Genomic DNA, 27,899 nt, shown 5'->3' on the forward strand with positions numbered 1-27,899 from the left:
CCTGATATGTATTGATAAAAGCAAAGGAGTTAAACATGAAGCTGTCTTTCTAGGATTTACAAGGTTTATAAAAGGCAGAAGGAAATTCCTACAATAAAAGTATAAATTTTATCCTCATAAAAATGACTCAAATTAATGGTTTTCTTGAGATGAACAAATATAACTAGATTATTCCACCACAGAATCTCTCAAATTGATATGAATTTGGCAGGGTCTCTTTAATTCCTTTCAACTGTTCCTCCAAACAAAGGATATTGTGAGAAATAGATCTCTAACAAATGCATTTTGAAGCTTGACCAACTTTTTATTTATTAAATTTCCCTAATACTGTATTATAAAAATTTGCAAACATAGAGGAAAGTTGAAATAACTTTATTACAAATAGCATTGTATCTGCAACATAGATGTTAAAATTAATATTTTACTATACTAATTTTGTCATATATCTTTCCATTTATCCATCCCTTTATATAGTCATCAATCTACCTTATTATATTAGATTGTAAAATGAATAACCAATAGCTCATCTAGCAATCAAAATTAAAATTATCTTGACTTTATGATAATTACTTAATAAAGGAGGACCTTATATAGTGGTGTTCATTAACTCTTTTTTTTTTTAAAGATTCACTTTTATTTTTATTCAAGAACCGGGGTACAGAGCAGACCTGCGGGAGGGTGAGAGGATTCACCTGAGACAGAACGGGGAACAGAATAGGCAGACCGACCAAAATACACTGCTGAGGGGATCAGTGGGCGAGACAGGAGAGGTCTGCCACGCCATGTGGGTATCTCCGCGGCCGGCGGGGATTGAACCAGCACTGCAGAGGCTGCAGACAGCTTCACAGCACTGCGCTCAACCACCTGCGCCACCAGGGAGGCCCTCATTAACTCTTTCAACAAGTTTTTCTTGAGTTCCTGCTTTAGATGAGGCAATATTCAAAGTTCTAATATTGAACAAAACAACAAACATCTTGTCCTCATTAAAATTATAATTTAGTGGGCTTTATGGGTAAGAGGGGGAATTAAATAAACACCTTTCTGAAACATGATGTATACAGGGAGATATGTCAAAATAGATGAGTAAATTTAATTGGGACTGTTTTAACTTAGATATTATAATAAGGGCAGGAAGAATGTTTTATGTACAACTATATTATTGCCTATAATACAGTTCATATATAGCACTTTTCAAAACACATTTGTCAAATTAGTAAAGATATAAATTAAATTTTAACTTTATGGAAATAATTTAAAATAATTAAAAGGCAGCTGCACTCTAGAAGAGTAGCCTTAAAAGTAATAAAAAATAGCATAAAGGCAATTAGTTTAACAAGTTTAGTTTTAACAATCCTATATGAAACGATTTTTGAAGATATATACAAATTTTAAAAACTATTCTGAATAATATATCTATCCTTAAAGCATTTATGGAATATATGAATATAAGAAATGAAAAATTTCTTTATAAAGCTTAATGTCTTTACAAAAAATAGTGCCAATGATTATTTCTTCAGATGTTCTTAAATTAGGATAAAGAAAAACAAATAACCTAATCAAAGTGAACAGAAGAGCTAAATAAGTACTTCTTCAAAGACATACAGGAGGTCAACAGGCACACGAAAAAATATTCAACATCACTAATCATCACAGAAATACAAATCAAAATTACAATGAGCTCTCACCTCACACCTGTGAGAATAGCCCTTATCAAAAAGACCAGAAACAAGTGTTGTCAAGTATGTAGGAATAAAGGAATCCTCTTACACGTTGGTGGGATTGTAGACTGGTCCATACCCCATGGAAAAGAGTATGAAGGTACTGTTTTATTAAAAACATTTTCTATTAAAGAATGCAAAAATACTAATTTGAAGGGATGCATGCATTCCTATGTTTGCTGCACTACTATTTACAGTAGCCAAATTAGGGAAATAATCTAAATGTCCAAAGACAGATGACAGGATTAAAACATGCACACACACACACACACATGCAATGGAGTACTATTCAGTTACCAACAAGTTGAACTCCTGCAATGTAGATAACATGGATGGAACTTACTAAGCAAAGTAAGTCAGAAGGAAAAAGATAAATGCCAAATGGTATCATTTGAGAAACCAAAGGGTCAGATAAAATCAAGTCAGTAACAAACACTGGAAATCTTATTATAGAATTGAGGTTATAGGAGGGGAGTAGGAATGAGGAGAGCAAAGTGAGGAGGGGGCCCAATGGACTATGGTGGAGGACTATGAGAGTCTTGGTGATGGGTATAATGTGGTAACATACACCTGAAGGGTATGACCTACCTCTGCATCACTGACAGTGCTGTAAACCATTGTTGCTTCAAATAAAAAAAAAATGTTGACAAGGACAGGGATGAATTGGAACCCTCTGAACTGTTGACAGGAATGCAAAATGGTGCAAGTCACTATGGAAAAAAGTATGGTGGCTCCCAAAATAACTTTAAATAGAATTGTGGTATGACACAGAAATTCCACTTCTGAGTATACATTCAAAAGAAGTGAAAGCAGGTACCAAAGACATATTTGTACACTCATGTTCATAACAACACCATTCACAACAGCCAAAAGGTAGAAGCAATCCAAGTGTCCACTGATGGAAAGAGAAACAAAATGTTACATGCACAATGGAATATTACTCACTTGTAAGAAGGAAGGAAATTCTGACATACACTAAAATATAGATGAAGTTTGAGGATATAATTTTAAGTGAAACAAAGTAAAAACAAAAGACAAATATTTTATGATTCCACTTAAATTCAGAGTCAGAAATTAAGAATGGTAGTTGCCAGAAGCTGAGGGTCTAAAGGGAGGGAGAGAGTGTTTAATCGGTGTAGAATGACAGTTTTGCAAAATGAAAAGTGCTTTAGAGACCGATTTTACAATATGAATATATTTTAACACTACTGAATTATATACTTAAAAAATGTTAAATGGTAAAGTTTATATTATGTGTAATTTGCCACAATTAAAAAATATTTTAATTATAGAACAAATACAGGGAAGCTATTATAGATTAACAATCAAAGGGTTTTCTGATTTTAATATTTTTAAATGAAAAAAGTAGAGTTGAGCACCCTAGTTTTTTTTTTTTTAAAAAAAGCATTATTAGTCAGTTCTTGTTAAGTCCGTCAATAGTTTGCAATTATTTTAAGAAAGTTAAATCAATCTAGTCACTTTTTAAACTAAGTTGAGACTTCTGATTATTAAGAACAAATATGTTAATTAAAATTTTATGATTTTTAACTGAAACAATGTTTCACTTAAATGAAAAAAAATTTAGTTAAGTGAAAATACGTAAATAAGTTCTTAATAAAGAGAAATGATGACTTTATAAGTTACCTGTATTAAAATTAATGGGATAGGGAATGTATATGTAGCTGTGTACTGGAGAAAGAGGATGTAGAGAAGAAACTATGGACCAAATTACTGTTTTAAGTGTTGCCTTTAAATTTTTCTTAGAAAATCTCTGACAGTTATTTAACAACCGAACAAAGATATGATTAGAAAAAATCTGAACCATTTTCTGATGATTTTGATGCCCTACTATTCAGTTTAAGTCTGTCTACTAATTTTGCTTTTCTGACTTCATAAAATTCTCAGGTTTACATAAAAGGAAAACATGGTCCAGTTAAAAACAGTAAAACAGGGCCTCCCTGATGGCACAAGGGGTTAAGCGCAGTGTTGAGAAGCTATCTGCAGCCTCTGCAGCCTGAGTTCGATCCCTCACTGGCCAGGGAGCTACCCACATGGCACAGCAGACCTCTCCTATCTCGCCCGCTGCTCCCCTCAGCAGTGTATTTCAGTCAGTCTGCCTGTTCTGTTCCCCACTCTGTCTCTGGTGAATCCTCTCATCCCCTGTACCTCTGGCCTGCACCCCAGTTCTTGTATGCATAAATAAATAAATCTTTAAAAAATATTTTGAAGAAATAGTAAAACAATATTATAATACATTTTTTGTTGTTATTTTCTATCTTGTTCTCTTTGGTTTCACAAAGGACAAATGGGCTTCATCTTTGAGCTTACTCACAAATATAGTCTATGTCCTAATTATAGGACATAGAACAGAGTACTGGAAAGAAAAGAATAATATAAGAGAAGAACTCCCAAGATTTTCAGAAGCCCCCCCCCATACCCCTTTCCCTCTTCAGATGAGTATTGATCAGTGCATATATGTGAGGAAACTGTGAGTGGTGAAGATACACATGAAAAGACTAAAGATAATAATATCAAATGTTTCCCTATGACTGGGAACAGGGACTGCTCCCTCCAGGCACGAAATCCTCATTTTTTATGGACCTTATACAGAGTACACTGAACGTTCTCATCACTTTATAGAGGGGGAATAATTAGCACCAGACAGAACACTGTCCTTGTTCAACCAATAATAAATCTTGAAAGGCAAGACCCAAAAGAACTGCACTGTTTCTAACTTAACTGCCAAAAAAATCAACAAAACCCTCAAGGATTATAGGAATACAAAAATATATGGGATCCTGCCAAGTAAAATTCAGTGTTCAGTATCTAATCAAAAATTATCAGGCATGCAAAGTGAGAGGGAAATACAAGCCATAATGAAGAATTAAATTATTCAAAGTTGAATTAGAACTGGCATAAATATTAGAATTAGCAAAAAATAAAACTGAAAGTGTTATTTACAAGCACCTGTGTTCAAAAGTTAAGTAGATATTTACAAGATCCCCTGCTGAACTTCTAGAAATATAAACTAAAATGTACAAGGTGAAAAATACACCTCGCCTGATGAATTACCATAAGATTAGACATTGGAGAAGAAAAGATTAGTAAATCTGAAGACACAGCAACATATACTATCGAAAATAAACCACAGGAAGAAAATACAATTATGAGTCAAGGATCAGTGATCTGTGCCAACTCCAGTATGTGGAACTGGAGTACCTAAAGGAAAGCAGAATAGAAATAATGGCCAAGGTTTTCCCAATTTGATGAAACCTATAAACCCACAGGTCCAAGTAACTCAATGAGCCACAAACATAGGAAATAAAAGAAAACTACACCCAGTAACATAATGATAAAATTTAATAAAATCATTGGTAAAGAGAAAATAAACCTTACAGCCAGTCAGAGAAATAGACATGTTAAGGATAATAGCAAAGAACATAACTAAAACACAAGAAAGTTATTTCCAATGTACTCTGAGAAAACATAGTTCTTCCATCTGCTCCAGTTGGAAGAATTCACTTCCCGGGAATCCGCATTACACGAAATATTGAGGGGTATCATGCAGACAGAAATAAAGTGGCAACAAAAATATGATGCACAAAAAGAAAAAAAGCATACTGATAAATATCTTTTTACTCAAACTTAAATCTCCCTAAAAAATACTTGTGGGTGAGGAGGGAGGAGGAGTGAGAAGAGACAGCCCCAGTCAAAGAGCAAAAGTCGCCTCCTGCTGCTTCAGGTTCAGCTATGCAGGCACCACCACACACCACAACCTGGCCTTGCGCCTTGCTGCGCTCCTGAAGGCCCCTGAGTGCCTGGCGCGCATGCGTGCTAAGTGCCCCTCCCCTTCGCAGCATCCCCATCTCCTAGGAAACAGCACCTGAGCGACCACGCAGAAAAACAGGTTCCATGGCCGCCCAGAAGAGCGCAGTTGTGGGACCGTTGGTGGGGGCAGTGGTCCAAGGGACTAACTCCACTCGCTTTCTGGTTTTCAGTTCAAAAACTGGAGAACTAATTAGTCACCATCAAGTGGAATTAACACAAGAGTTCCCCAGAGAAGGATGGGTGGAACAAGACCCTAAGGAAATTCTTCAGTCTGTCTATGAGTGTATGGAGAGAACATGCGAGAAACTTGGCGAATTGAATATTGATATAGCCAACATAAAAGCTGTTGGTGTCAGCAATCAGAGAGAAACCACGGTAATCTGGGACAAGCTCAATGGAGAACCTCTCTACAATGCTGTGGTGTGGCTTGATCTGAGAACCCAATCTACCGTTGAGGTTCTCAGTAAAAAAATTCCAGGAAATAATAACTTTGTCAAATCCAAGACGGGCCTTCCACTTAGCACTTACTTCAGTGCAGTAAAACTTCGTTGGATTCTTGACAATGTGAGAAATGTTCAAAAGGCTGTTGAAGAAGGTAGAGCTCTTTTTGGTACCATTGATTCATGGCTTATCTGGAGTATAACAGGAGGAGTTAATGGAGGTTTGCATTGCACAGATGTAACAAATGCAAGTAGGACAATGCTTTTCAACATTCACTCTTTGGAGTGGGATAAAGAGCTCTGTGATTTTTTTGAAATCCCAATGAACATTCTCCCAGCTGTCTGCAGTTCTTCTGAGATCTATGGCCTAATAAAAGGTGGTACCTTGGATGGTGTGCCAATATCTGGGTGTTTGGGAGACCAGTCTGCTGCATTAGTAGGACAAATGTGTTTCCAGGAAGGAGAAGCCAAGAACACATATGGAACGGGCTGTTTCTTAATGTGTAATACAGGTCGTAAGTGTGTATTTTCTGAACGTGGCCTTTTGACCACAGTGGCTTACAAACTAGGCAAAGACAAGCCAGTATATTATGCATTAGAAGGTTCTGTTGCTATAGCTGGTGCTGTTATTCGCTGGTTAAGAGATAATCTTGGAATTATAGAAACCCCAGAAGAAATCGAAAATCTTGCTAAAGAAGTAGGTACTTCTTATGGCTGCTACTTTGTCCCAGCATTTTCAGGGTTATATGCACCTTATTGGGAGCCCAGTGCAAGAGGGATACTCTGTGGTCTCACCCAGTTCACCAACAAGTGCCATATTGCTTTTGCTGCATTAGAAGCTGTTTGCTTCCAAACCAGAGAGATTTTGGAAGCCATGAACCGTGACTGTGGAATGCCACTCAGTCACTTACAGGTAGATGGCGGTATGACTGTCAACAAAATTCTTATGCAACTACAAGCTGACATTCTGCATATTCCAGTAATAAAACCTACTATGCCTGAAACAACTGCACTGGGCGCTGCCATAGCAGCAGGTGCTGCAGAAGGAGTGGGTATTTGGAGCCTTAAACCAGCAGATTTGACAACTGTCACAGTGGAACGGTTTGAACCGCAGATCAAAGCTACAGAAAGTGATTATCGTTATTCTATATGGAAGAAGGCGGTGCAGAAGTCAATGGGCTGGGTTACAACTCAGTCTCCTGAAAGAAGTGATTCAACTCTCTTCTCTAGTCTGCCCTTGGGCCTTTTTATAGTGAGTAGCATGTTAATGTTAATTGGAGCAAGATACATCTCAGGTATACCATAATACCAACCATGGATTCACAGGATGTGAACTAATGATCTAATGAAAGATCCAGCAATTCTGTCTCTGAATATGACAACACTATTATAGACTGATTTTATTTAGAAACATCGTTGCTGCATGGCTTATCAGAAACCTACAGGTAGACCTGTGGCTTGAAATAAAATATAGCAGAAAACGCTATACAAATATTTGGTGCCTTATTTTTAACATCAACAGTTAAGGGTGGGTCAGTTTGGGGGTTCAGCCCCCTATCCCCAATTATCATAAAATCCTGCACCGTTTCTTCTAAAATATAGGATATTCAGATTTTGTCTGTGGAATCTTTTATAAAACATTATCTATGGACACTTATGGACAAAGATTTAATTCTCTGTGCCACAAACACACACTTGATTAAGTAGTATAACAAGGCTATTAAAACTGAGGGACTTCTTATAGTTATTATTGTCTTTAATAGACCGCGAAAGTCCTCTTCATTATATATTAGGGAGAACACATATGTTTCCTGAGTGATTAATGACATAAGTGCTTATAATAGATATTTAGTATTTTTCTAAAGTCTTTGCCAAATTAAGATTCTTCTGACTATCTACCTGGTCTCGCTAATTAAAATTAATTGCTGTTTAGATACTTTAGGGAGGAAAACTTTCCTTTTTATCTTTCCTTTGAATGTGTTATACTTGGTATATATAACATGTATGCTTATATACTTTATATAGGCTAGCCCATTTACAAAGTAAAAGCACATTGCAGCCAGTCACTTAGTAAGGATAGTCTTCAGTGGATCACTTTGGTTAAGCAGTAATTAGGAAGAAATATATAGGCTAAGTACATGTACTGGGAGAGAGAAAAGATTGCAGGTCAATGACCTCAGTTTCTGTCTTAAACTAAAAATAGAATAACAAATCAAATACAAAGTAGAAAAAAGTCATATATATGACAATACTAATCAGTGATATATAGAAAGGAGAAAAAACAGTAGCAAAAATCAATAAAACCAAAAGTTGGTTCTTCTAGGTAACATAAAATTAATAGACTTTTAGCTAGAATGAGTAAGGAGAAAATGAGAGAAAAAAAGCATCAATGTGTGGAATAAGAGTGATATCACTACAGTTTCTTAGGATATTAAGTGATAACATAGTAATAACAGGAAAATTTATGCCAGAAATTTGAGAACTTCGGTGAAGTGAACAAATTCCTTGGAAAACACAAACTACCAAAACTTAAGGGAAAAAAATGGGCAACTTGACTGGTCCTATGTCTAATAAGTGTGATTTTTAATTTAAAACTTTCCCACAAAGAAAACTCCAAGCCCAAATGGCTTCAATTTTGAAGAGACAACATACATTCTAGATAAACATTTCCAGAAAACTGAAAAGGAAGGAAACTTAACAAACTCATGCTGTGAGATCAGGTTTATAGCATTACTATGTTTCTAGCACCATCACAAAACATTAAAACTTGATTAATGTTTTAATGTAACATTAAAGATACTGTAAATCAGTATCTTCTATAAACATATATATAAAATTCTAATCAAATTTTTTGCAAAATTAACAATATATGGGAGGATAAAACATGACCGAATGGGGGGAATATAAAGATAGGATAATGTATAATTTAAAAAATCCTGTCAGTCTACTCCACCATATTAGCAACTGAATAAAGGGTATCCTCATGAGACAAAGCTACACAGTGATAACTATGCCTAAAATTAAAAAGCTATCTATACTAAATACTGGTAAAGATGTAGAAAAACTGACTCTTTTGCATGCTTCTGCCAGGAATGTAAAATTGCGCAAAAATTTTAGGAAATACTTGAATAGTTTCTAAAAAATTAAAGTGTACATCTATCATATATCTTAGTTATTTACCCGAGAAAATGAAAGCATATGTTCATACAAAGACTTGTTCATGGTTACATATATAGCTAAAACCTGGACACAACTCAAATGTCCACCTACAGGTAAATAAAACTGGTGTATCCATACAATGGAATACAACTCAGCAACTATTGGTGCACAATACCACATATCTGAATTTCAATATAATAAATTGAGATAAGCCAGACAAGAGTTTATGTATAGTTTATGATTCCATTGATATAAAATTCTAGAAAATATAAAACTATTATATAGTGACAATATGACAGTGGCTGCCTGGGAACTGGGGTGGATGAGGAGTGGGCAGAAAGGAGTAGGAGGTATGATTACAAAGGGACACTAGGAAAATTTTAGAGATGATGAACGTATCCGTTATATTAATTATGGTGATGATTTCAAGGGTGACTATATGTCAAAATTAATCAAAGTGGACACTTTAAATATGCACAGTTTTTAAATGTCAAGTATACTTCAACAAAACTGTTTTAAAAGTGACAGAAATTATCTTCCAGTACTTAAGGAATATAACCATAGTTTGCCCTTGTCTGTTCTGCACTCTGATGTATCTTCACTGATCCCCACACTCTGTTAGCCCCATGTGTGCCAGTTTCCATCTCTAGCAGGTCTGTGAGCTTTATTTGAAGTCATTTATGTGATTAGGCTGGAGAAGTACATGATAATGTCTAGTATCATTTAAAACATATTAATTTCCCATTTCACTTATCTGGTCATAATTCTCAGTCTGGGACACACTGCAATTGACCTTATGAAGAGTCACAAACAACGATAAAAGATAAAAGAAAATCAAGTTGAAATTTCTGAACCTCAGCATCTTATTCTCGCTCCTTCATTATATACTCCTGGGATTTTCACCTTTTCTTTTTATATATCTTTGCCTTTTTAAGTTTCATTTTCATAATTCAACTCATGTGATATATTGGTAAATTACAGTACTTTGCCCCAAGGCTATAAAGGAGCTTCTGTATATTCTATTATGAAATTAGTTAATTAATAATTTCTCTATATTGCCACTAAGCAGAACTACATAGTTAAATTATGATGATGGTGTCTCATTGCATGCATGTTATGAAATAGCAAGTCATCATTTAATGTCAGGCATATGGATGAATAAGAGAACATGAGCTTGAACACTAACAGGGAGAACAAGAAGCCTAATTTTGATGCCATTTTTAATGATGTAGTTTGTGGATGATGGGGTGCAGTTTGTGGTGGGGATGGGGGAGAGAGGGAAGTTGGGGGAGGCACAAAGGAAAAGGAATATTAAAGATAACCAAAGAGAAGCAAGTTGTACTATTAATCTAATTAAAGACACTTCTGCAGTATCCATGTAGAAGCAGCACTAACCAGTTAAATCATTTCTAGCTTAGCTCCAGATATGGCAACAATCAGACAAAGACAGATAAGCATCTTCCTTTCCTCACCTCTACAGAGATTTCTAAATCATTATCTGTCTGTGCCTGATTTCTGGTGCTCATATTAATGTTCTGATATTAATGTCCATAATCTCGCAGGGAAACTATTGTGTCACTCACTGATAAACCCTTGCAATCAATGCATAAGTATAAATGTTGTATTAAACCCATTTAGATGGAACATTATGTACCAACCCTATGACTATTAGAAATGGAAATTTTGTTTTTGTAGCTTTTATTTTTTAATCATGGGAACTCATAAGATCCTCCAGGGTAATCTTCCAGCAAAGTCTAGAATAAATGCGATATATGTCAATCAGTCACCTACTTCAACTTCCCACTGAAATGACAGCTCTATAGTCTATTCTGATTGTTTCAATCAAAACAAAATGAATAAACTTAATAAACTTAATGTTGAAATAGTCTCCAATCGTTTCTATCAACAACCTTTACAGTCCAATTCTTTGAGTCTTGGAGAAATTGCATGTGATCCTTGTCCTTTATGTGTTTAGCATACATTATAGCTCGTTATATCAGCCCTCAACAAACTGATTTATTTTACGAAGAAAAGAAAGCCTCAACTTTTGTTGGAAAACATAATAGAGATAACATTAAATAATCTATGTAATTCATTTCATTGTAAATTATCAACAAAACTTTCCTGTATTCAGTTATCAAAGTATATTTTTCAAGTGTTACAGGAAATCCAAGTTTGGAAAGTATTTACAAGGCAAAAATAGTAAGAAACAATTACTTAGTATAACGTGTATACTAGTAGCTTTAATAGAATGCTGGACAAAAACAAGGACAAAATGTTCTACTGATTGTAAATAAGGATGTCTAGCTTTTTCTCTGAGCTGAAATAGGCAAACCTGCTAATTATACCTCCTATTTCCACTTTTATTTTATTTTATTTTATCTTTAAGATTTATTTATTTATACAAGCACTGGGTACAGTCAGAGGCGTAGGAGGATGAGAGAATTCACCAGAGCCAGAGCGGGGAGCAGAGCAGGCAGACTGATGAAATACACTGCTGAGGGGAGCAGCAGGTGGCAGGAGAGGTCTGCGTGCCATGTGGGACCCTCCTCCGGTGGCCAGGAAGCAGCTGGGGATCGAACCGGCACTGCAGAGGCTGCGGGCAGCCTTGCAGCCCAGTGCTCAACCACTGCACCACCAGGGGAGGCCCCCTACTTCCACTTTTATATGGCATTGGCAAAGTTAGAGAGGAAGATGGGGATGAGCAGACACCCTGGAACAGGAAGTTTTAATCAGCCTGACCCTTTTATTTCCTCTTCCCTTCCCTTCCCACCTCTCTTCTTTTTCTCTCTCCTCCCCCTCTCCCCTCTCCCTTCCCCACCTTCCTTCCATCTTCTCTATAAGATAAGGTTGTGGCTGGCCTCAGGGACTTTTCACTGAATAAACTGATGACTCTTTCCCAACTCTATTTCAAATAATCCACAGATACCTAGCATTAGCTCAGTTTCACAGTTGAGAGCATTGAGGAAAAGAAGAAGAAAATCACTTTTCCAATCCTAAAAAAAGGTATAGTTTTAGAAATTAGGAGATGATTCATGTGGGGTCTATGATTACTTGCATTGAATTTAGTACTTTCAAAAACAGTGTTCTCACAGAAAACTCCAAGACTTCTTTGACAATATCAAAAGGATCTGGAATTGGATAGGACTTGAGAGATCTAGTCCAGCATCTTCTAATGCAAAGAAGTGAAAAATTTAAAAATTTACTAGAAGTCATAAAATATATTGGGAGCAAGGTTAAAATCTAAGCTTTGATAGCCTAATGTTTCTTTAGTTTTGGCCAACTGATAGGACTTCTCTTAGACTTTCTCTAACTCAAACAATTCTGTCATGACTTTTTTGCAAGTATAAAGTAAAAGTAGTAATAACTGTCTTTCCTGTGAAATTTAGAGTTATGTCTTGACCAGCAAACAGTTTGATGCACACTCACACACTAATAGATAGATTCAATTTTTATGGCCAGTTAAGCCAGGCACATTCTGGAAGATTTTGAAATTATAATAAAATCATTCTCTATTCTCTAAATGACTTTCTATTCCCTAAAATAAATAATGTTTATAGAGTCCTTGGGGAGCTATTTCCTTGGTCATGAAACATGCCATAAATTTTTGGAAAAAATTGGTAAGTGTACCATTCTGTCCTACAAAGCTTGCAACATGACTCCATAATGTTGATATTCTTTCAGACTTCCCTAACCCATACCTTCCTTTCAGTGTGAGATGCAATTTCTTCCTCCTCCCATTTCTTCCCTTCTTTGTCCTCCTTTTCATCATTGTCATTTTCCTGAAACAAATCCATTGAGTCATATCATATGGTATTTACTATGCCTATTCACAAATATCAAAAGGACGGCAATCTGTTTAATATCCTGCAGATGAACATGCACTAAAAAGAGGCATTGGCAATTGGGTACTTGCTGCCCACTGGGCACCAAGCAGTGATGTGTTAAAGATATGGTGTGTTGTTCCATAGAGAAGAATGGCATTCATTACTATTGTATCAGAAACAAATTATGGACCAAATGTTTGCTTCAATAAGTATTTAGACGATCATTTATCTGTCTTTCATTCATCTCCTTACAGCCTATATCCTTCAGCTCTATTGCTACCTATCTATATACATTTCTCTTCCATGTAGTTTCTGTGAGTTTGCTGCAATTTCACATTCTCATACCAGCTCCAATGTGAATGAGGAGAATCAGGCAGTCACCCTCCTGGCAGGGTGTGTGGGTGGGCCAAAATCTGAGCCTGGGCCTGCCTAAGCCAACTGGGAACTGAAAGAGCAACTCTCAATGACCGTTCATGCCACCCAACAGGCTTATGAGGGTTCTGCCCTGTTATTGCAGACACAGGGAAACATCTTTCAGCTTCACCATTTGAAATCATTTAAATCACTTTACCTCACCATTTTAAAACTGGTGCTAAGTTTATCATTTCCCAGATAAGTTAATTAATATGGCATTGAAGATCCATATACAGGTAGTCCTACTTTCAGAGAGTGTGCTTTAAGTTTTTATGAAAGACCTACACCAGTGCCTGTTTTCATTAGCTGAAGAAATCTGAAAGAATATCCAGTTTCATGACAAGGGGCAGAAAGTGAAAGTTTTCAATGCTTTGGTTGCAACAGTCACAATAGAGGCAGCTCTACCTGGAGCACTGCAAGTGCCTCTGCCCATCTCCCTCCAGGGAACACTTTATACAGACTGGGTATTTTTCATACAGTCCTGATTTTACTATATATGAGTATTATTTTAGACTTTTATGTGTTCTTTGGTATGACTTGGTAGGCTATTTTTTGGGTCTAAGAATGCTCAGAATTTTTTTTCATATAAGCAAATGGTAAATGCTTCTTTGCTTAAAACTTCTCAACTTCAGTTTCATGGGAATATTCCAGTCTCCATTAGCAGGAGAAACTTGTACCCATAGTTTGCCTTCAACCTATTCTTCTAGGTTCACCATCACTGCCACCAACCCTACATCCACAATGCCTCCCAGGCATTTTGGTCCTCTAATAAACACTTCACTGCCTGAACATTTCATAGAAGTCAGTTCCCGAGACTGTTTTGTGAGTTCTTTTTGCCATGCAGTGAGACCTTCCTAGACTCTGTCAAAATGAAGAGAATCTCTGAACATTTCTAGGCAGTTAAAATTATGAATATAAAATAGGATGCTGCTCATGGTGTTCCTTTCAAAGGATGAATATCATTCTTTCACCTTAAAAAGCAGATATTCTCTTCATGATTTGGGGATAAATAGTGGGATTCTTGGTGAGGCTTCAGGAACTGAACAGTTTGATCACTAACCTGTCATACAAATGGGCTATTATAGTATATATCATATATACTTATTATACACTATATGATAAAAATCTTGGAAATATTGTGTTGCTGTTCTTTAATTCTTTTCTCTAAACACTACTGCATTATCCTAAAGATAATTTGAACCATACTATTCAGATTAATCAGATTTATTTAAGAAATGTCTTTGTATACAGTCCATAATGCCCACCATTTATTCCAAAATAAAAGATTCCAAAAGATTTCCTTTTTTTCTTTTCTATTCTGATTAGTTTGGTGCCTAGTTCAGTAATATAGAGTAGTTAATTTATGTTTAAGTTTCCTATTTAGTCCTTAATTTCTTACTCATCATCACAGAAGTTTCTAAAGAAATTCCTTATAGTATCCTATAGTAATAATCTCATAAAAATAAAATTACCAGTCTTAATTGGTCATATCACTCAGTTTATCAATGAATCAATAAATAATACTTCTAAGGTTCCCCTATACTATGTGTCACAGGAAATATAAAAGTAGAAACTACACAGTGCCTTAATAATCCAGCAGTGGCAATAAGAACTTGAATGTCAAAGCTAAGGATGTGTCTTTTTTCCTCAGCGCTCATTCAAAGATTTACATTGAGTTGAGTAACATGAAAAAAATCTTATGCCCATGTCTTCTCAATGAGTAGCTTGAGAGAGAGAGAAAGTAAGAACATAGACTACTAGCTTCAGATCTGGATTTTCACCAGCTCTAAAATGATGATGATGATGATGATAATGATGGTGATAGTTGTGAGGAATAAATCAATAATTTGAAGAGTAACTGAGTTAATATTTGTAAACCATTTAAATCAGTTCCTGCATGCGAGTGGATTCTATGTAAGAGTTTGCTATGTAAGAATTTGTCATGGGCCTCTCTGGTGGCACAGGCTGTTGAGTGCAGCACTGTGAAGCTCTCCATAGTCTCTGCAGTGCTGGTTCGATTCCCGCCGGCTTCAGAGCAACCCACATGGCTAGCAGACCTCTCCTGTCTCGCCCGCTGTTCCCCTCAGCCAGTGTATTTCGTCAGTCTGCCTGTTCTGTTCCCCACACTGTCTCTGGTGAATCCTCACCCTCCCACGCATCTGGCCTGTGCCTGGCTCTTGTATAAAAACAAACAAACAAACAAACAAATAAACAAAAAAAACCCATGCTCTCTTTTTTTTTTAAAAAAAAAGAATTTCTCATGTTCCTTTTGCCAAGTAGGACATAAAGGCAGAAATAGTTGGGTAAATCTCTGGTTTCTATATTTTTAAATTGAATCTTATAGTATTCCTAAAAACAAAAGAAAACAAAATAGCAATAGACCACTATAGGCTTAATTATGTGTGTTATAAGCATAGTTTCAATTTGGAATGACAAAATAACTCTGGAGATGGGTGGCAGCATAGCAACAGTTGTATCTTATGAATATACTTAATGCCACTGAACTGTACATTCAAAAATAATTGAAATGGAAAATTTTATATTATGTATATTTTACTACAAAAAAAATCATTACTTTTCTGTAGTTATCAACAACTCTGGGCTGATTTAAGAACGTCCAATGCCACATCATGGATCGTACCCACTATGTAATATTTAAATTACAAATGACTGCTATGTTGATTGCTTAATAGGTTATTTGCTCTTCCACATATCCCCTCTGGTCATTTTTGTTTTTATAAGATGTCCTGTTCCCCAAAGAACAAGGTCTTGAGACATTTTGTTTTCAATAGGCAGTTTAAGATAACATTTCCCCAGAAACATAGTAATAATTGTTACCCTGAAAATTTTTGAAGTCATTGAACAATAAGCCACATGAAATTCTCTCACCACACCTATATTGGTGTGCTAGTTTAATTTCATTAGTATGAAAATATGACTGATTTATGAGTAATCACAAAGTAATCACAAAGAGGGAGACAGTTTGAATGCTTCATGGTAAGATTCTGTAAAAGCTATAAGACATAGGGCACATCTTGACAATTTACTTATACTTACCCTCTTTGATTATTCTTATCCTACTAACAAATATCTTGAATTTTATATGTTGAAATACACTCTCTAAATTAATCTGGTTTGTTTCATTTGAGTGTGATGTTACTCATAAAATAACAGTTCAAACTTCAGTGTTCTTTACATAATAAAACTGAAATAATATGCTTTTGAGATTCCAGAATTTTTAGTACTCTGAAGAAAGATTTTTACCAGTCCTTCTCCCTGATCTTTGTCTGTTCCCTTTCTCACTTCTCCTGATAAAATGGGCATGACCCCATGTGCGGCTCTGAAGCAGGTGCTTTGTAAAGATATCCATCTGTTCCTTTCATTATCTTCCTAGTCTTATCTGACTGGATCTGGGATGTCCAAACACATTTTTGTTGTTGTCAACACTACAGAGCCAACAACTCTTGGACAAGTAAACTGCACTGCAGCTATTGCTTTATGTGTGCTCAAAAGAATTGCTCTTCAGTGGAGCCAGGACCTTTATTACTAGAGGGAATGTGGAATACTCAGCAAGGAAAAAAATGCATTTGGTATTACACCTGCTATCAAAATGGGCATTTTAGAGATAAGTACTAGGCAACAGAGGACAAAACCTGTCAAATGTCCAACAAACATGGCATTTTATATTTGACCTTTCCTAATGGGCTGGTATTATTCATGAATGTTTTAAACATAAAATAAATGAACAATAAAATAAATGAAAATAAAACAGCACCTAAAGAATACTTAAAATAGTGCTAACCATTGCCAAAGACAGTTTACTAAGGGGTCTTGCCAAGGGGAACAGGTCACTGTGGGTTCTCAGCCATGTGGTCAATTGCAAGACACTACTCAAGTTCAGGGTTTATTTAACAAACAAAAGATTGGGAGAAGGAAAGAGTTTCTAAGGCCACAAGGGGCTGGCTGTCTCTCTCCAGATAGTGTCCATAGTGTCCAGCGGTTCCCAAAATAGGCCTCTCGTGCCAGATGGTACAGTTTCATAAGCCAGGGCCTGGGGCTGATGGCACACTGGTCAGCAGTGCACCAGAGTCCAACTCATGGTGGCCACCGGAGGTGCTCACAGGTGCAGCTGCTGAGGTGACACCACAGCAGCTCACAACAGTCTTAAGGCTGGGCTAGACAGCACCAGATGTGAACCTGGACCTCAACAGACTCAATTGCACCAGGAACCAGTGCCAGAGAACAAGAGGCAGGTGACAGCTCTCAGAAGTGACCAGACAGAGTGGTGGTCACTGATCAGTAGTGCCAGTTTAGGACCTGTTACCATGGGGCACTGTCAGAGACACCAGTGCTACCACTCTTTGTGAGTTATTGGTATGAATCAGTAGCCAACAGCTCTTTGAGATGTCCAGTTGAGGCCCATGGTACTCTGTGCAGGTGATGTCTGAGGCAGGGCCAGAGGGAGGTACACTGGCCTGGTCTCTGTGCAGGTCTACAGAAGTCTGGAAAGAGATCCATGAGGTCTGCTGAATCCCATGGATGTCATCTGCCAGATGCCTCTTCCTCCAGAGGCTGGTGCTGACTGCTCCTTCTCTCTTTGGAGGCTGGCTGTTGACTTCTTCTTCTTTCTTCAGAGGCTGGCTGCTGGCAGACTCAAGCTGGCTTCTGTCTTGCTTTATATTCTCTTTAAGGGTTCCTACCCTCCCAGCCTGACTGAACTGTTTTCAATCCTAAGCATCTAACACATCCGATTAGCAACAATCAACTTGCTTCCATTTCCAAACCTCATAATTAGCTCAAGCTTTGACTGACAGTGAGAGAACTTGAATTTGATTGGTCCATTGATCTCAAACCTGATTGGCCCACTTATGTTCTTGGCTCCAAATATAAAAGGGAAAAACTCATGCCCAGCCCAGACTGACCTGTAGTAAAGTGAGGACAGTAACATTGTCTTGATGATTTCAGCCTCTCAGGCAGTCTTGTCAGGGAGAGAAGACTTTTCAAGCAAACCAAAATGTAGAATTTTCCCTTCTTTAAACCGCTGGGTTAGTGAACTTACTCAGCTGACGACCAGTCATAAAACAAGAAGAGGTTTATTATATAATTTGTTTGTTTAATTTTTTTTACTGAATTTCCTTCATTCAAAGTTGTACATTTCTTTAATGACACACTGTAATTAAAAAAACATTGTATATAAAACCTCACATTTGTGCCTTGGTGATGGGTGTGGTAACATACATCTAAAGAGGTATGACCCTATATTTCTCGATCATATACAGTGCTGTAAATGAATTTTGCCTCAATAAAAAATTATATAAAAAGAAAAATAACAAGTTACAAGTAAATTGTCATATTTGTAAAAATTAATGTTACTTAACAAAGCTGGAACTAATGGACAATGGGATATTACCAAGGATTTGTTTGCAATTTAAAATCTTGACGTGTAAATACTTTCATTATACAAACTAGAAAAAAATGTTCATGAGTTCCACTATGTGTGCCCTCTCTTTCTTTAGATAATAATAAGCTTTAATGTGTGATGTGAACAATGAATATGAATAAACAGAAGCTCTGAAGTTAATGATATAGTCCTTCTTTGCTTCAATTGCCTAGAAAATTCTAATATAGTATTAGCCAGTTTTAAGTTTAAATTGAACTTTTCTAACTTTTAGCAATATAATTTAAATTTATCCTGGATTTATACTTTAGATTCTTTTTAAAAATTTAGATTGAAAACACATAGACAATCATAATGACTTAATCTCAAGTAAAGTAAAATATTCATATACTAGTCAATATCACATTTTATTAAAACTGATAAAAACAATAGATGGTTTTAAGTCTTTTTTCTGTAGTTATCTTTCTTTCCTTTAAAGAGAGCAATGGTCTGATTATAAGACAAAAATGCAAGGTAAAGTGATAGAAGAAATAAAGTATAATAACTCAAAATAAGCTTTGGCTATGGGAGGAAGAAAAATGAAGAAATTAAACTGATTTCAATAGTTTTATTCCAATATGATTCTCTTGCAGTGTTTTCCTTCTACCTCAGTCAACAGTGACTTTATCCAGTCTTTGAATCCAGAAATCTGAGAATCCCATTTGACTTCTCTCTTCCCCTTATTAAATTATCTCACTGCTATCTGTAGCCTCTCTATATTGTCACAAAATCATGCCAGTCTTAAACATAAACATGTTTTAAATCCACTTACATTTTTCCAGTTCTGCCACCAATAAGTATCTTTGTTCAAACTACCATTGCTCCTCACCAGATATTTACATTAACAGCATCCTAACTAAGGCCCCCTCATCACTTCAGGTCTTCTCAGACCATTTTCCACTTTAAAACCAGAGTGATTTGCATGTTAAAATGACAATTTAATTATGTCTCTTCTCTTTTTTCCCCACTGTTCTTAGGATAAATTTCAAAATCTTCAGCCTGACCTTCACGGCGAATCATGGATTGGTCCTGCCTCAAGTCCACCTTATTTTAGGTTCCAGAAACATTAGTAACTTTTAATTCCAAGAACACTGCATTTATCTATAATATTTAATTGTGCATTTGACTCTATATCTAACACAGTGCTAGGTTCAGAGTAGTGGACAGTAAGTACTTTGGTAATTATATAAGATAAATTAATGTATGAATGAATGAAATATGTTATCAGATAATGCCATACTAGGTGGAAGTGTGCTTTAGAACTCCTGCTTTGTCACACAACACATATTTTAGGTTATTTTCTTCAAATAACAAACCAATAGCACCACTGAATAATATGTAAAGAAATCAGGTTATAACTCAAAGCAGCAGTTCTCTGATTTCCATGACAAAGGATACTCATCTGCACTGTTACTAGATATGGTTTGTGTTCCTAAATTGCTTTAATTCACATTTATTTAAGTTTTACATGTTTCCAACATAGGTTTCCCGTCTCTACTCACATGTATTTTTGTCTTTCGTTCCCATTTTAACTTCTGTCTATTAACTGTTTACCTCCTTTGTTGTTTGAAAATATCCTTTGTATCATTATATCTTCTATTTCAACTGTCTCTTTCTCTGTGTATATATGTATGTCTGTAAATGTATATATATAGTCCATTCGGACCACTTAGTCCATTCAGGTTGCTATAACAGCCTGTGAAGCTTATACATAGAACTTTACTTCTTACAATTCTGGAGCTGGAAGTCTGAGATCAGAGCACCAACATGGTTAAGTGATGCCCTATTCTGGGTTTTAAACTGCCAATTTTTCCTTGTATCCCTTTATAAGGTCACTAATACCATTAATGGGGGCTTTATCCCCATGACCTAAGTTCTACCCAATGATCCCTCTACATGCCATCTGATTGGAATTTCAACATATAACTTCACAGGGACACAAACTTCACAGGGACACCATACCATAGCAGTGTGTGTGTGTGTGTGTATGTGTGTGTACACACATATATAATTTATATTGATTTATTATTGTATTTATTATATTTGTAGCTTCTTTAACAGTATGGAAAATTATTTGTCAGACAATTACTTGTGTTTCTTTAGTTGATTACTTTGGTGAAACATGTTTAACACTTATTGAGCATTTGCTATTTGCAGGCACAATTCTAACCCCTGGTTACACCAATTATTAAATTTAATATAAGTACCTCATTTGTTTTGCATGTGCTATTTATTTCCTTCTTTTCTTGCACATTTCTTTCTGATTATTAGTCAAGTTTGAAGGAACAATTTACTTAGAAGAGATTATAAAGTGGTGTGACAAGGATGCAGTTGCTGAAGTTGTCAATAGACTCTATCAGGCTTGTCTTCAACCCCCTCCCAAAATATACTATTTGTTTTTGCCATTGGAACATTTTCCCTCAGTGTTCTTACAGCTGGTGTTGCATATCGAAAAGCATTTTGTACCCATTGCCACCAATTGCTTACTATTTCTTCTCCCCTTTTATTCTAGTCTACTTTCAGCAGGGGCAAAATCACCACTTACCCTTCTTCCTTCAACCAAGTTCCATCTTAGATCAGAGGTTGCAAACTGCAATGCCTTCAAGGATAAGATGTATGGACATTACAAGTATGCCAGTCAGCTGTAATATTAAAAAGCTCTCTTGTAAAGATTATATACTCACATGTGTGTGTGTGTGTATTTCCATTTCCTTACTCAAATTCCTTTAAAAACAACATAATTACAATAAAAAAGACACACACCAAATACCAAAAGGTGCCAGGGAGGAGAGAAATAGCAAATCCCATCACACTCTGACCACTAGCAGGACATATATTTGCACATAAAATAGATGTTGTCCTCCAAAAAAAGCATATGCAATAATTCCTATCTGTCCATCCATCCATTCATATCTATCTCTCTCTCTATATTTATCTATACATTTTTAAATTCTTCAATGTTTGCTCTTCCTATTGCTGTGGTTTACAGTCATAATTATCTCTTAGAAAAATATTTTACCTTTTCCTTAAGGTAGGGAGAGTAATTGATACCAACCATGAATCCTATTTATCCTTGTAAAATGTGACTAAGTCTTATCTGCCTGTGTAGTAGTTGTCAATTTCTGGATCTCGTGGCTGTTTCTCATATGCCAACATGTTGAAGGTGGATCATGTGTTTTCTTGACAAATTGCCTAGAAATGAATAAATAAAACTTCTCCCTTCTACTTTGGATAAAATGTCATTAATTCAAGGTGACAACGTGATTTCCAATAGTGATCTTTAAAAATCCGAATGGCGGGCCTCCCTGGTGGCACAAGGAGTTAAGACACAACCTATGAAGCTATTGGCAGCCACTGCAGCATGAGTTTGATCTGCGGCTGGGGAGCAACCCACATGGTGCAGCAGACCTCTCCTGACTTGCCCACTGCTCCCCTCAGCAGTATACTTCCGTCAATCTGCCTGTTCTGTCCCCCACTTTGTTCTTGGTGGGTCCTCTCACCCTCCACACCTCTGGTGTGTACCCCAGCTCTTGTATGCATAAATAAAAATAAATCTTTTAAAATAAATAAATAAAAGCATGAATGGCAGTTACTATAATTTTTATTAACTTTTAAATGGTGTAGCAACTGAATTATTTGTTGACAAATTCAATTTATTTTATAGACCAAATTTTTCAAATAATGAGACCCATACTCATTACAGTGTCTTATAATAAATGAAAACATTAAAACAATATAAATGTCCAAAAATATTGAGGTATAAAAGTATATGTTAAATAGCCATTAAAACTAATATCTTTAAAACATTTAATAAAATTCAAAATGTTCAGAATTTAATTATAAGAAACAAAATGGATAGAAAATCATATTTACATTATCTCAGTTTTAGAAAAATGTAATATCTCATAAATTAACTCTAACAGGAATATGTTAGTCTGTAAATTACTATTATCTTTGGGTCATGAAATTATGGATGATCTCTAGTTTTCTTATGTTTTCAATGAAATTCTAAGTTACCTCTATTAGACAGGGGTTTATAATGACAAAATTTTATAAACAGTAATTTTCAGTGGAAAAATGGAAAAAAGCAATTGGTAATGAAAATATTTTAATTACTACCTGAATGCCAAAGTAAAATTAGAGTAAATTTATTCTATTTTTTCCTCCAAGATGACTCCTGAGCCTTTCTTTAGGCTTTAACCTCTTTAACCATCACTTGGTAGATATCCAGACTAAAAGATTATCCAGTTTTAATGTGAAAAAGTGATGTATCATGCAAAACAAACAACAATAGAAAAATAAATGTAATTAATGAAAGTAATTAAAGGAATTATCTTTTTTTAAGTTATCACTTTTCTCCTCTAGTATCTCCCCTAGTATATTTCATAAAAGAGACTCATGTAGACTGCTGGTTTCTATATCCTCCAACATTTATGCCACAATTGTTAGCACCAGTACTATTCATAATAATTAATACAGCATGTCTAAAGCACTGTTGAAGTGAAAATTCTCTTATGTGATTTCATTTTGATTTAATGAAGCAACAAGAAATTGTTGAATACACTATATATGGGCTTTATTGAAACAAAGGACATTTAGTAAAATAAATTATTTCTTAGTTGAAAATGTCATGAAATATCAATTTTATATTTAAATAAGTGAGATTTCCAATTTAATAAGGTAATTATTCCATTTTCAGGTTTTAGTTGAAGAAGAGCTAACAGAATTCTAAGCTTGATTTCTAAGCATTACTGATCCTCACAATTCAATAAAAATATATAATTTCAGCCAAAACAAATGTGAAAGTTAGCACCCTAGCAAATCTTCTATTTATTATTGAGTATAATATAATTCAGAATTAGCTCTGGTTCCCATAAGCTCTCTAAGAAGAATTTGATTAGTTATCTGAAAGAAATTCTTTAAATATGTAAAATATTTAAAATGTAAAATATTTTTTAAAATATGTAAAATATTAAATATGTAAAATAAAAATTATTTAAATATGTAGAAAAGCATCTAAACTATATTTCTAGCTGTAAAGCTGCCCTTTAATAATGGTTATTTTGTTACTAGGTTTGCTTTCATAAAAATATATTGAACTATTTACTATTAAAACTCTGTGTGTGTGTGTGTGTGTGTGTGTGTAAACTAACCCTATTATGAATTCTTCTCGAGGGAACATATTTACCATTTATCTTAGAGCATTCTGATACATTTCCAAAGCTCTTGTTCTCAATCAGAAACAAAGGTGAGGTCAGGAAGGGAACCTCACCCATTCAGCATTAGGGTCTTTGTCAGCTATCAACTGCAGAGTTTATGACAAATGAGGAGCCAGGCTTCCAGCTGAATTTCAGTGTAGTTATTTTTGTTTTAATGTATGTGTGAATCAATTAATCCTGTCATAGAAGGGCATCGTAAACTGTGTGCCAGAGTTAATGAGTCAGCCATTATCACATCATTACACCAGCTGGCATAATGTAGCATGTGTTGTTTGTCATAATATACACTGCCATGCTTAACAACCATTAATTGTTTACACGAACAGTCATATTTTTCTTCAAAGAACCTTCAGCGACTGGTTAATATTTTGAAGGCTTTTTAAGTGAATAACTATTACAAGGAAAAGATATTTGCACTAACATAGATGACAATGAAAAAACTAAAACAAGGGGAAGACATTTGGAAGACAATGGAAATCTGAAGGACCTTTTAAAGTCTCATTGCTGCAGACTCAACTAAATCATTAGATAGACTTGCAAAGCTGAGTCAACTACCACTAGAAAAGACTCCCTCAATGTAAAGAAAGAGACCACCATAAAGAAAGTTGATGGGATGGAATTCCTTACTGGTATGTTTTCAGAGCATCAATGAGTTGAACTTGGGATATAAGTATTACTACCAGGACTTTCCTAGGAGAGATAATCATGGTTAAGATATATTATAGTTAATCATTGTTAATTAATAATCCTGGTTAAAGATATAATCCTGGTTCATTTTTTTAAGTATTATAAAAAGTTTGTTACAGTTTTCTTAACAGATGAAAGACAGCATGTGGTCATCACAGTCCGAAGTAACAATTTACCAGTCTCTTATAGATCAATTTTATAAGACTTCTGCATATTTTGATTCGATATATGCTTTCTCCAGCTAAGTACAGAAACCACAAATAAAGGCAAAGTTTCCAAAGGAACAGAAGTAGAAACCACAGCTGCCTGTATCCACCATAACCTAATATTATTTTTCTTAGTGGAGATTTGGCCATAGCTTAACAAGCTCTAAGCTAACCAAAGAGATTTAATGGAAAACAAACTTAATAAAAACATAAATGATTTTACAAGCAAGTAAAAAATTAAACCAATGACAAGGAATTAGATTGAATTCAAGTGACTTTTAAAAATTCAATAATGTATATAAAAGCATGTAGTATATACACTAAGTGTATATACTATAAGCTAATTTAATTGGTGCCACAACTGCATTTACCTCTTTAAAAATGATGGAAAGAATCTTTAAATAATCACAGGTAATTTTTTAATTAACACAAACTTCCCAACCAGGTAAGTCATATATAATTACATATTGACTTTTCTTTGCCTCTTCCTTTTAAGCCCTTCTGCTGAGTCACTGAAGAATATGTGAAGGTGAGGATTAAATACAAATGCAGTTTCTTAGGGATTCAGATTACTTGGTATCAATTGTGTATAAACTAGAGCACAATAAACTGTATTTGAATAGCTCCTTACATGGCTATAGAAGATCCTTATATGATTATGGCATATAATTTCTATGAATACAAATAAAGGAATTATAATAATAATAAAGGTGGAATGTGGTAAAAATAGAGGAGAAATAATAACTTTGAGGCTATGAATACAATAGAACTTCAAAAATATTTTATATTACATAGCATATTTTATGTTGCATATCACAAAAGAAAATGTGATATGCTAAGATATAAAAATATTTCAAAACATTCCTCATGCTTTAAAATGTTTTTTTAATAACTTTTTTTAAAAGATTTATTTATTCATGCATACAAGAACCAGGGTACAAGCCAGATTTGCGGGAGGGTGACAGGATACACGAGGGACAGAGCCGGGAACAGAACAGGCACACTGACTGAAATACACTGCTGAGGGGGGCAGCAGGCAAGACAGGAGAGGTCTACCTGCCGTGCCATGTGGGATTCTAGCCCGCCAGTCGGCTGGGATTGAACCCGTGCTGCAAAAGCTGTGGACAGCTTCACAGAGCGGTGCTCCAGGGGACGCCCCTTTAAAATGTTTTAATATTGGAATTCTGGGCAAAATTTTTATTTAAAAAGTATATATAATTTTTCACATAATTTGATAATCCATAATTAGGTAAATCTATTTACATGAAGTCAAATTTTTCCTGCAATATCAATACTTTCAGAAAGCAAGGTGATGAATAACATTCAAAAGTAAGTCTATTTTGTTCTATCACACCCAAATGATCTAGTTAGTACCAATGATCTTCCAGGACCCACAGAAGAAATGTAATATGCAGACTAAACCACATGAAATTTCTAGTTCTGTAGTCTGGTTTTGATTACAAAAAAAAATGACTATTTAATTTAGCCCAACCTAATATCAACAGTGGAAAATATCTAAACCACATTATGAGAACTGAACTAGAACTGAACAGTTCTCATTATGAGAACTGACATTTTAAACAGGATAGACCATGAAAAATGAGATAACGAGGACTCATTAGTCTTTTAGTTGGATTAAAAGAAATTCTAGAGACCACTAAAGATATGCCTCATACCATGAGAAAAACAGAAGTGAAAATGTATGCTTTCCTTAGAAATGAAGCAAAGAGCTCCCTAACTCTTACTTGCCTTGGAGTCTTAACACATCCAGTTCCTTTGTGCAAGTTAAATCTACTTCTTTTTCATTAATATGCACTCACCCAAATCTTTGTTTTTCTCTCCATTTCAAGTGCTAGGTACATCCCCAAGAACCTAATTTTACCAAATAAACAAATGGAAAGATAAACTTGTTCAAAAATAACTTTAAAAATTAAATTGCATGCACATAATGAAGAATAATATAAAGGAAATCACTTTGCAAGTGTTCACCTTAGACACTATATATTCTTATTTTTGTTGGCAAGATATTTTGTTATGTTCTACACATGACACATTATCATGAAAACTCAGAGATTTATTTTAACTTTGAGAAGCTTGTAGCAATTTAAAGAGAAAAGAATTTATGAAATTTGACAACTAGAAAGTTAAACTTAGTGCTTGGGGTAGGAAGATTTATTGCTGACATTTCTTATCAACTGGTTAAAGGATAATGTTTGCCTAAAACTTTCTATGGGATACTGACTGACTGTAGGGGCATCATGTAAAATTACTACATACGCAATGCTGGAGTGTATGTTGGTCAGGAGATTGCTAGTTACGTGACTGAAATACTGAATGTTAGATAAATCAGGTGTGTTACACAAATAGATATAAAAACATATAGAAGAGAGAAAAAGAAAAGAAAAAAGGGTAAGAGAGCTACAAGGTGAGAAGGAAGGAAGAAAAGCAGGGAGAGAGGAAGGGAAGGAGCAAGGGAGGGAGAGAGAGAGGGAGGAAAGAAGGACCTAGAAATATATTAATGCAGTAAGAAATACACATACATAAATGACAACATTTATAATTGGTTGAGGTTATTCAACAAATTTAAAATTTGTTCAAAATTTAATATTCAATGAAAAAAATGAATAATGATTTCAGTGAATCTGATACCTTGTTTTTCTGTTTTGGCACATGGATTTTTGTAAACCATTCCAGTAATTCTTGCTAACCAATTTTGATCATGATATATTTAAGTAATCACTGAAATTCTTCCAGCATCTTTCATACTCACTCCTGCAAATGTTTATAAAATATTTTATTGGAATTCCAAGAAAATTATTACTTTTTTAGAGGGATAATGAAAAGTTGATCTGAGCTAGATTAAAATCAACTTTATAGACAGGCTAGATTTCAAAAATCTAATCTTCGGGTGTAAATGTAGCTTATAGAGTCCTGACCAACAATCTTATTACTTCTTTTTTTTTG

The 27,899-nt window shown here is 35.1% G+C and overlaps 1 protein-coding gene across 1 annotated transcript; it reads left to right on the forward strand.

Annotated features, from left to right (window-relative positions):
- Window positions 1-5,630: 5,630 nt before the first annotated feature.
- Window positions 5,631-7,306, forward strand: GK2 (glycerol kinase 2; the record flags this gene model as incomplete). The annotated part of the gene is made up of 1 exon (XM_084233557.1): window positions 5,631-7,306. One exon carries the CDS (start codon window positions 5,631-5,633, stop codon window positions 7,290-7,292), a length of 1,662 nt encoding a protein of 553 aa, XP_084089683.1. The 3' UTR covers window positions 7,293-7,306.
- Between the last annotated feature and the right edge of the window lie 20,593 nt (window positions 7,307-27,899).

The sequence above is a fragment of the Talpa europaea genome (genome assembly GCF_964194135.1).
Source record: "Talpa europaea genome assembly, chromosome: 5".
NCBI lineage: Eukaryota > Metazoa > Chordata > Mammalia > Eulipotyphla > Talpidae > Talpa > Talpa europaea.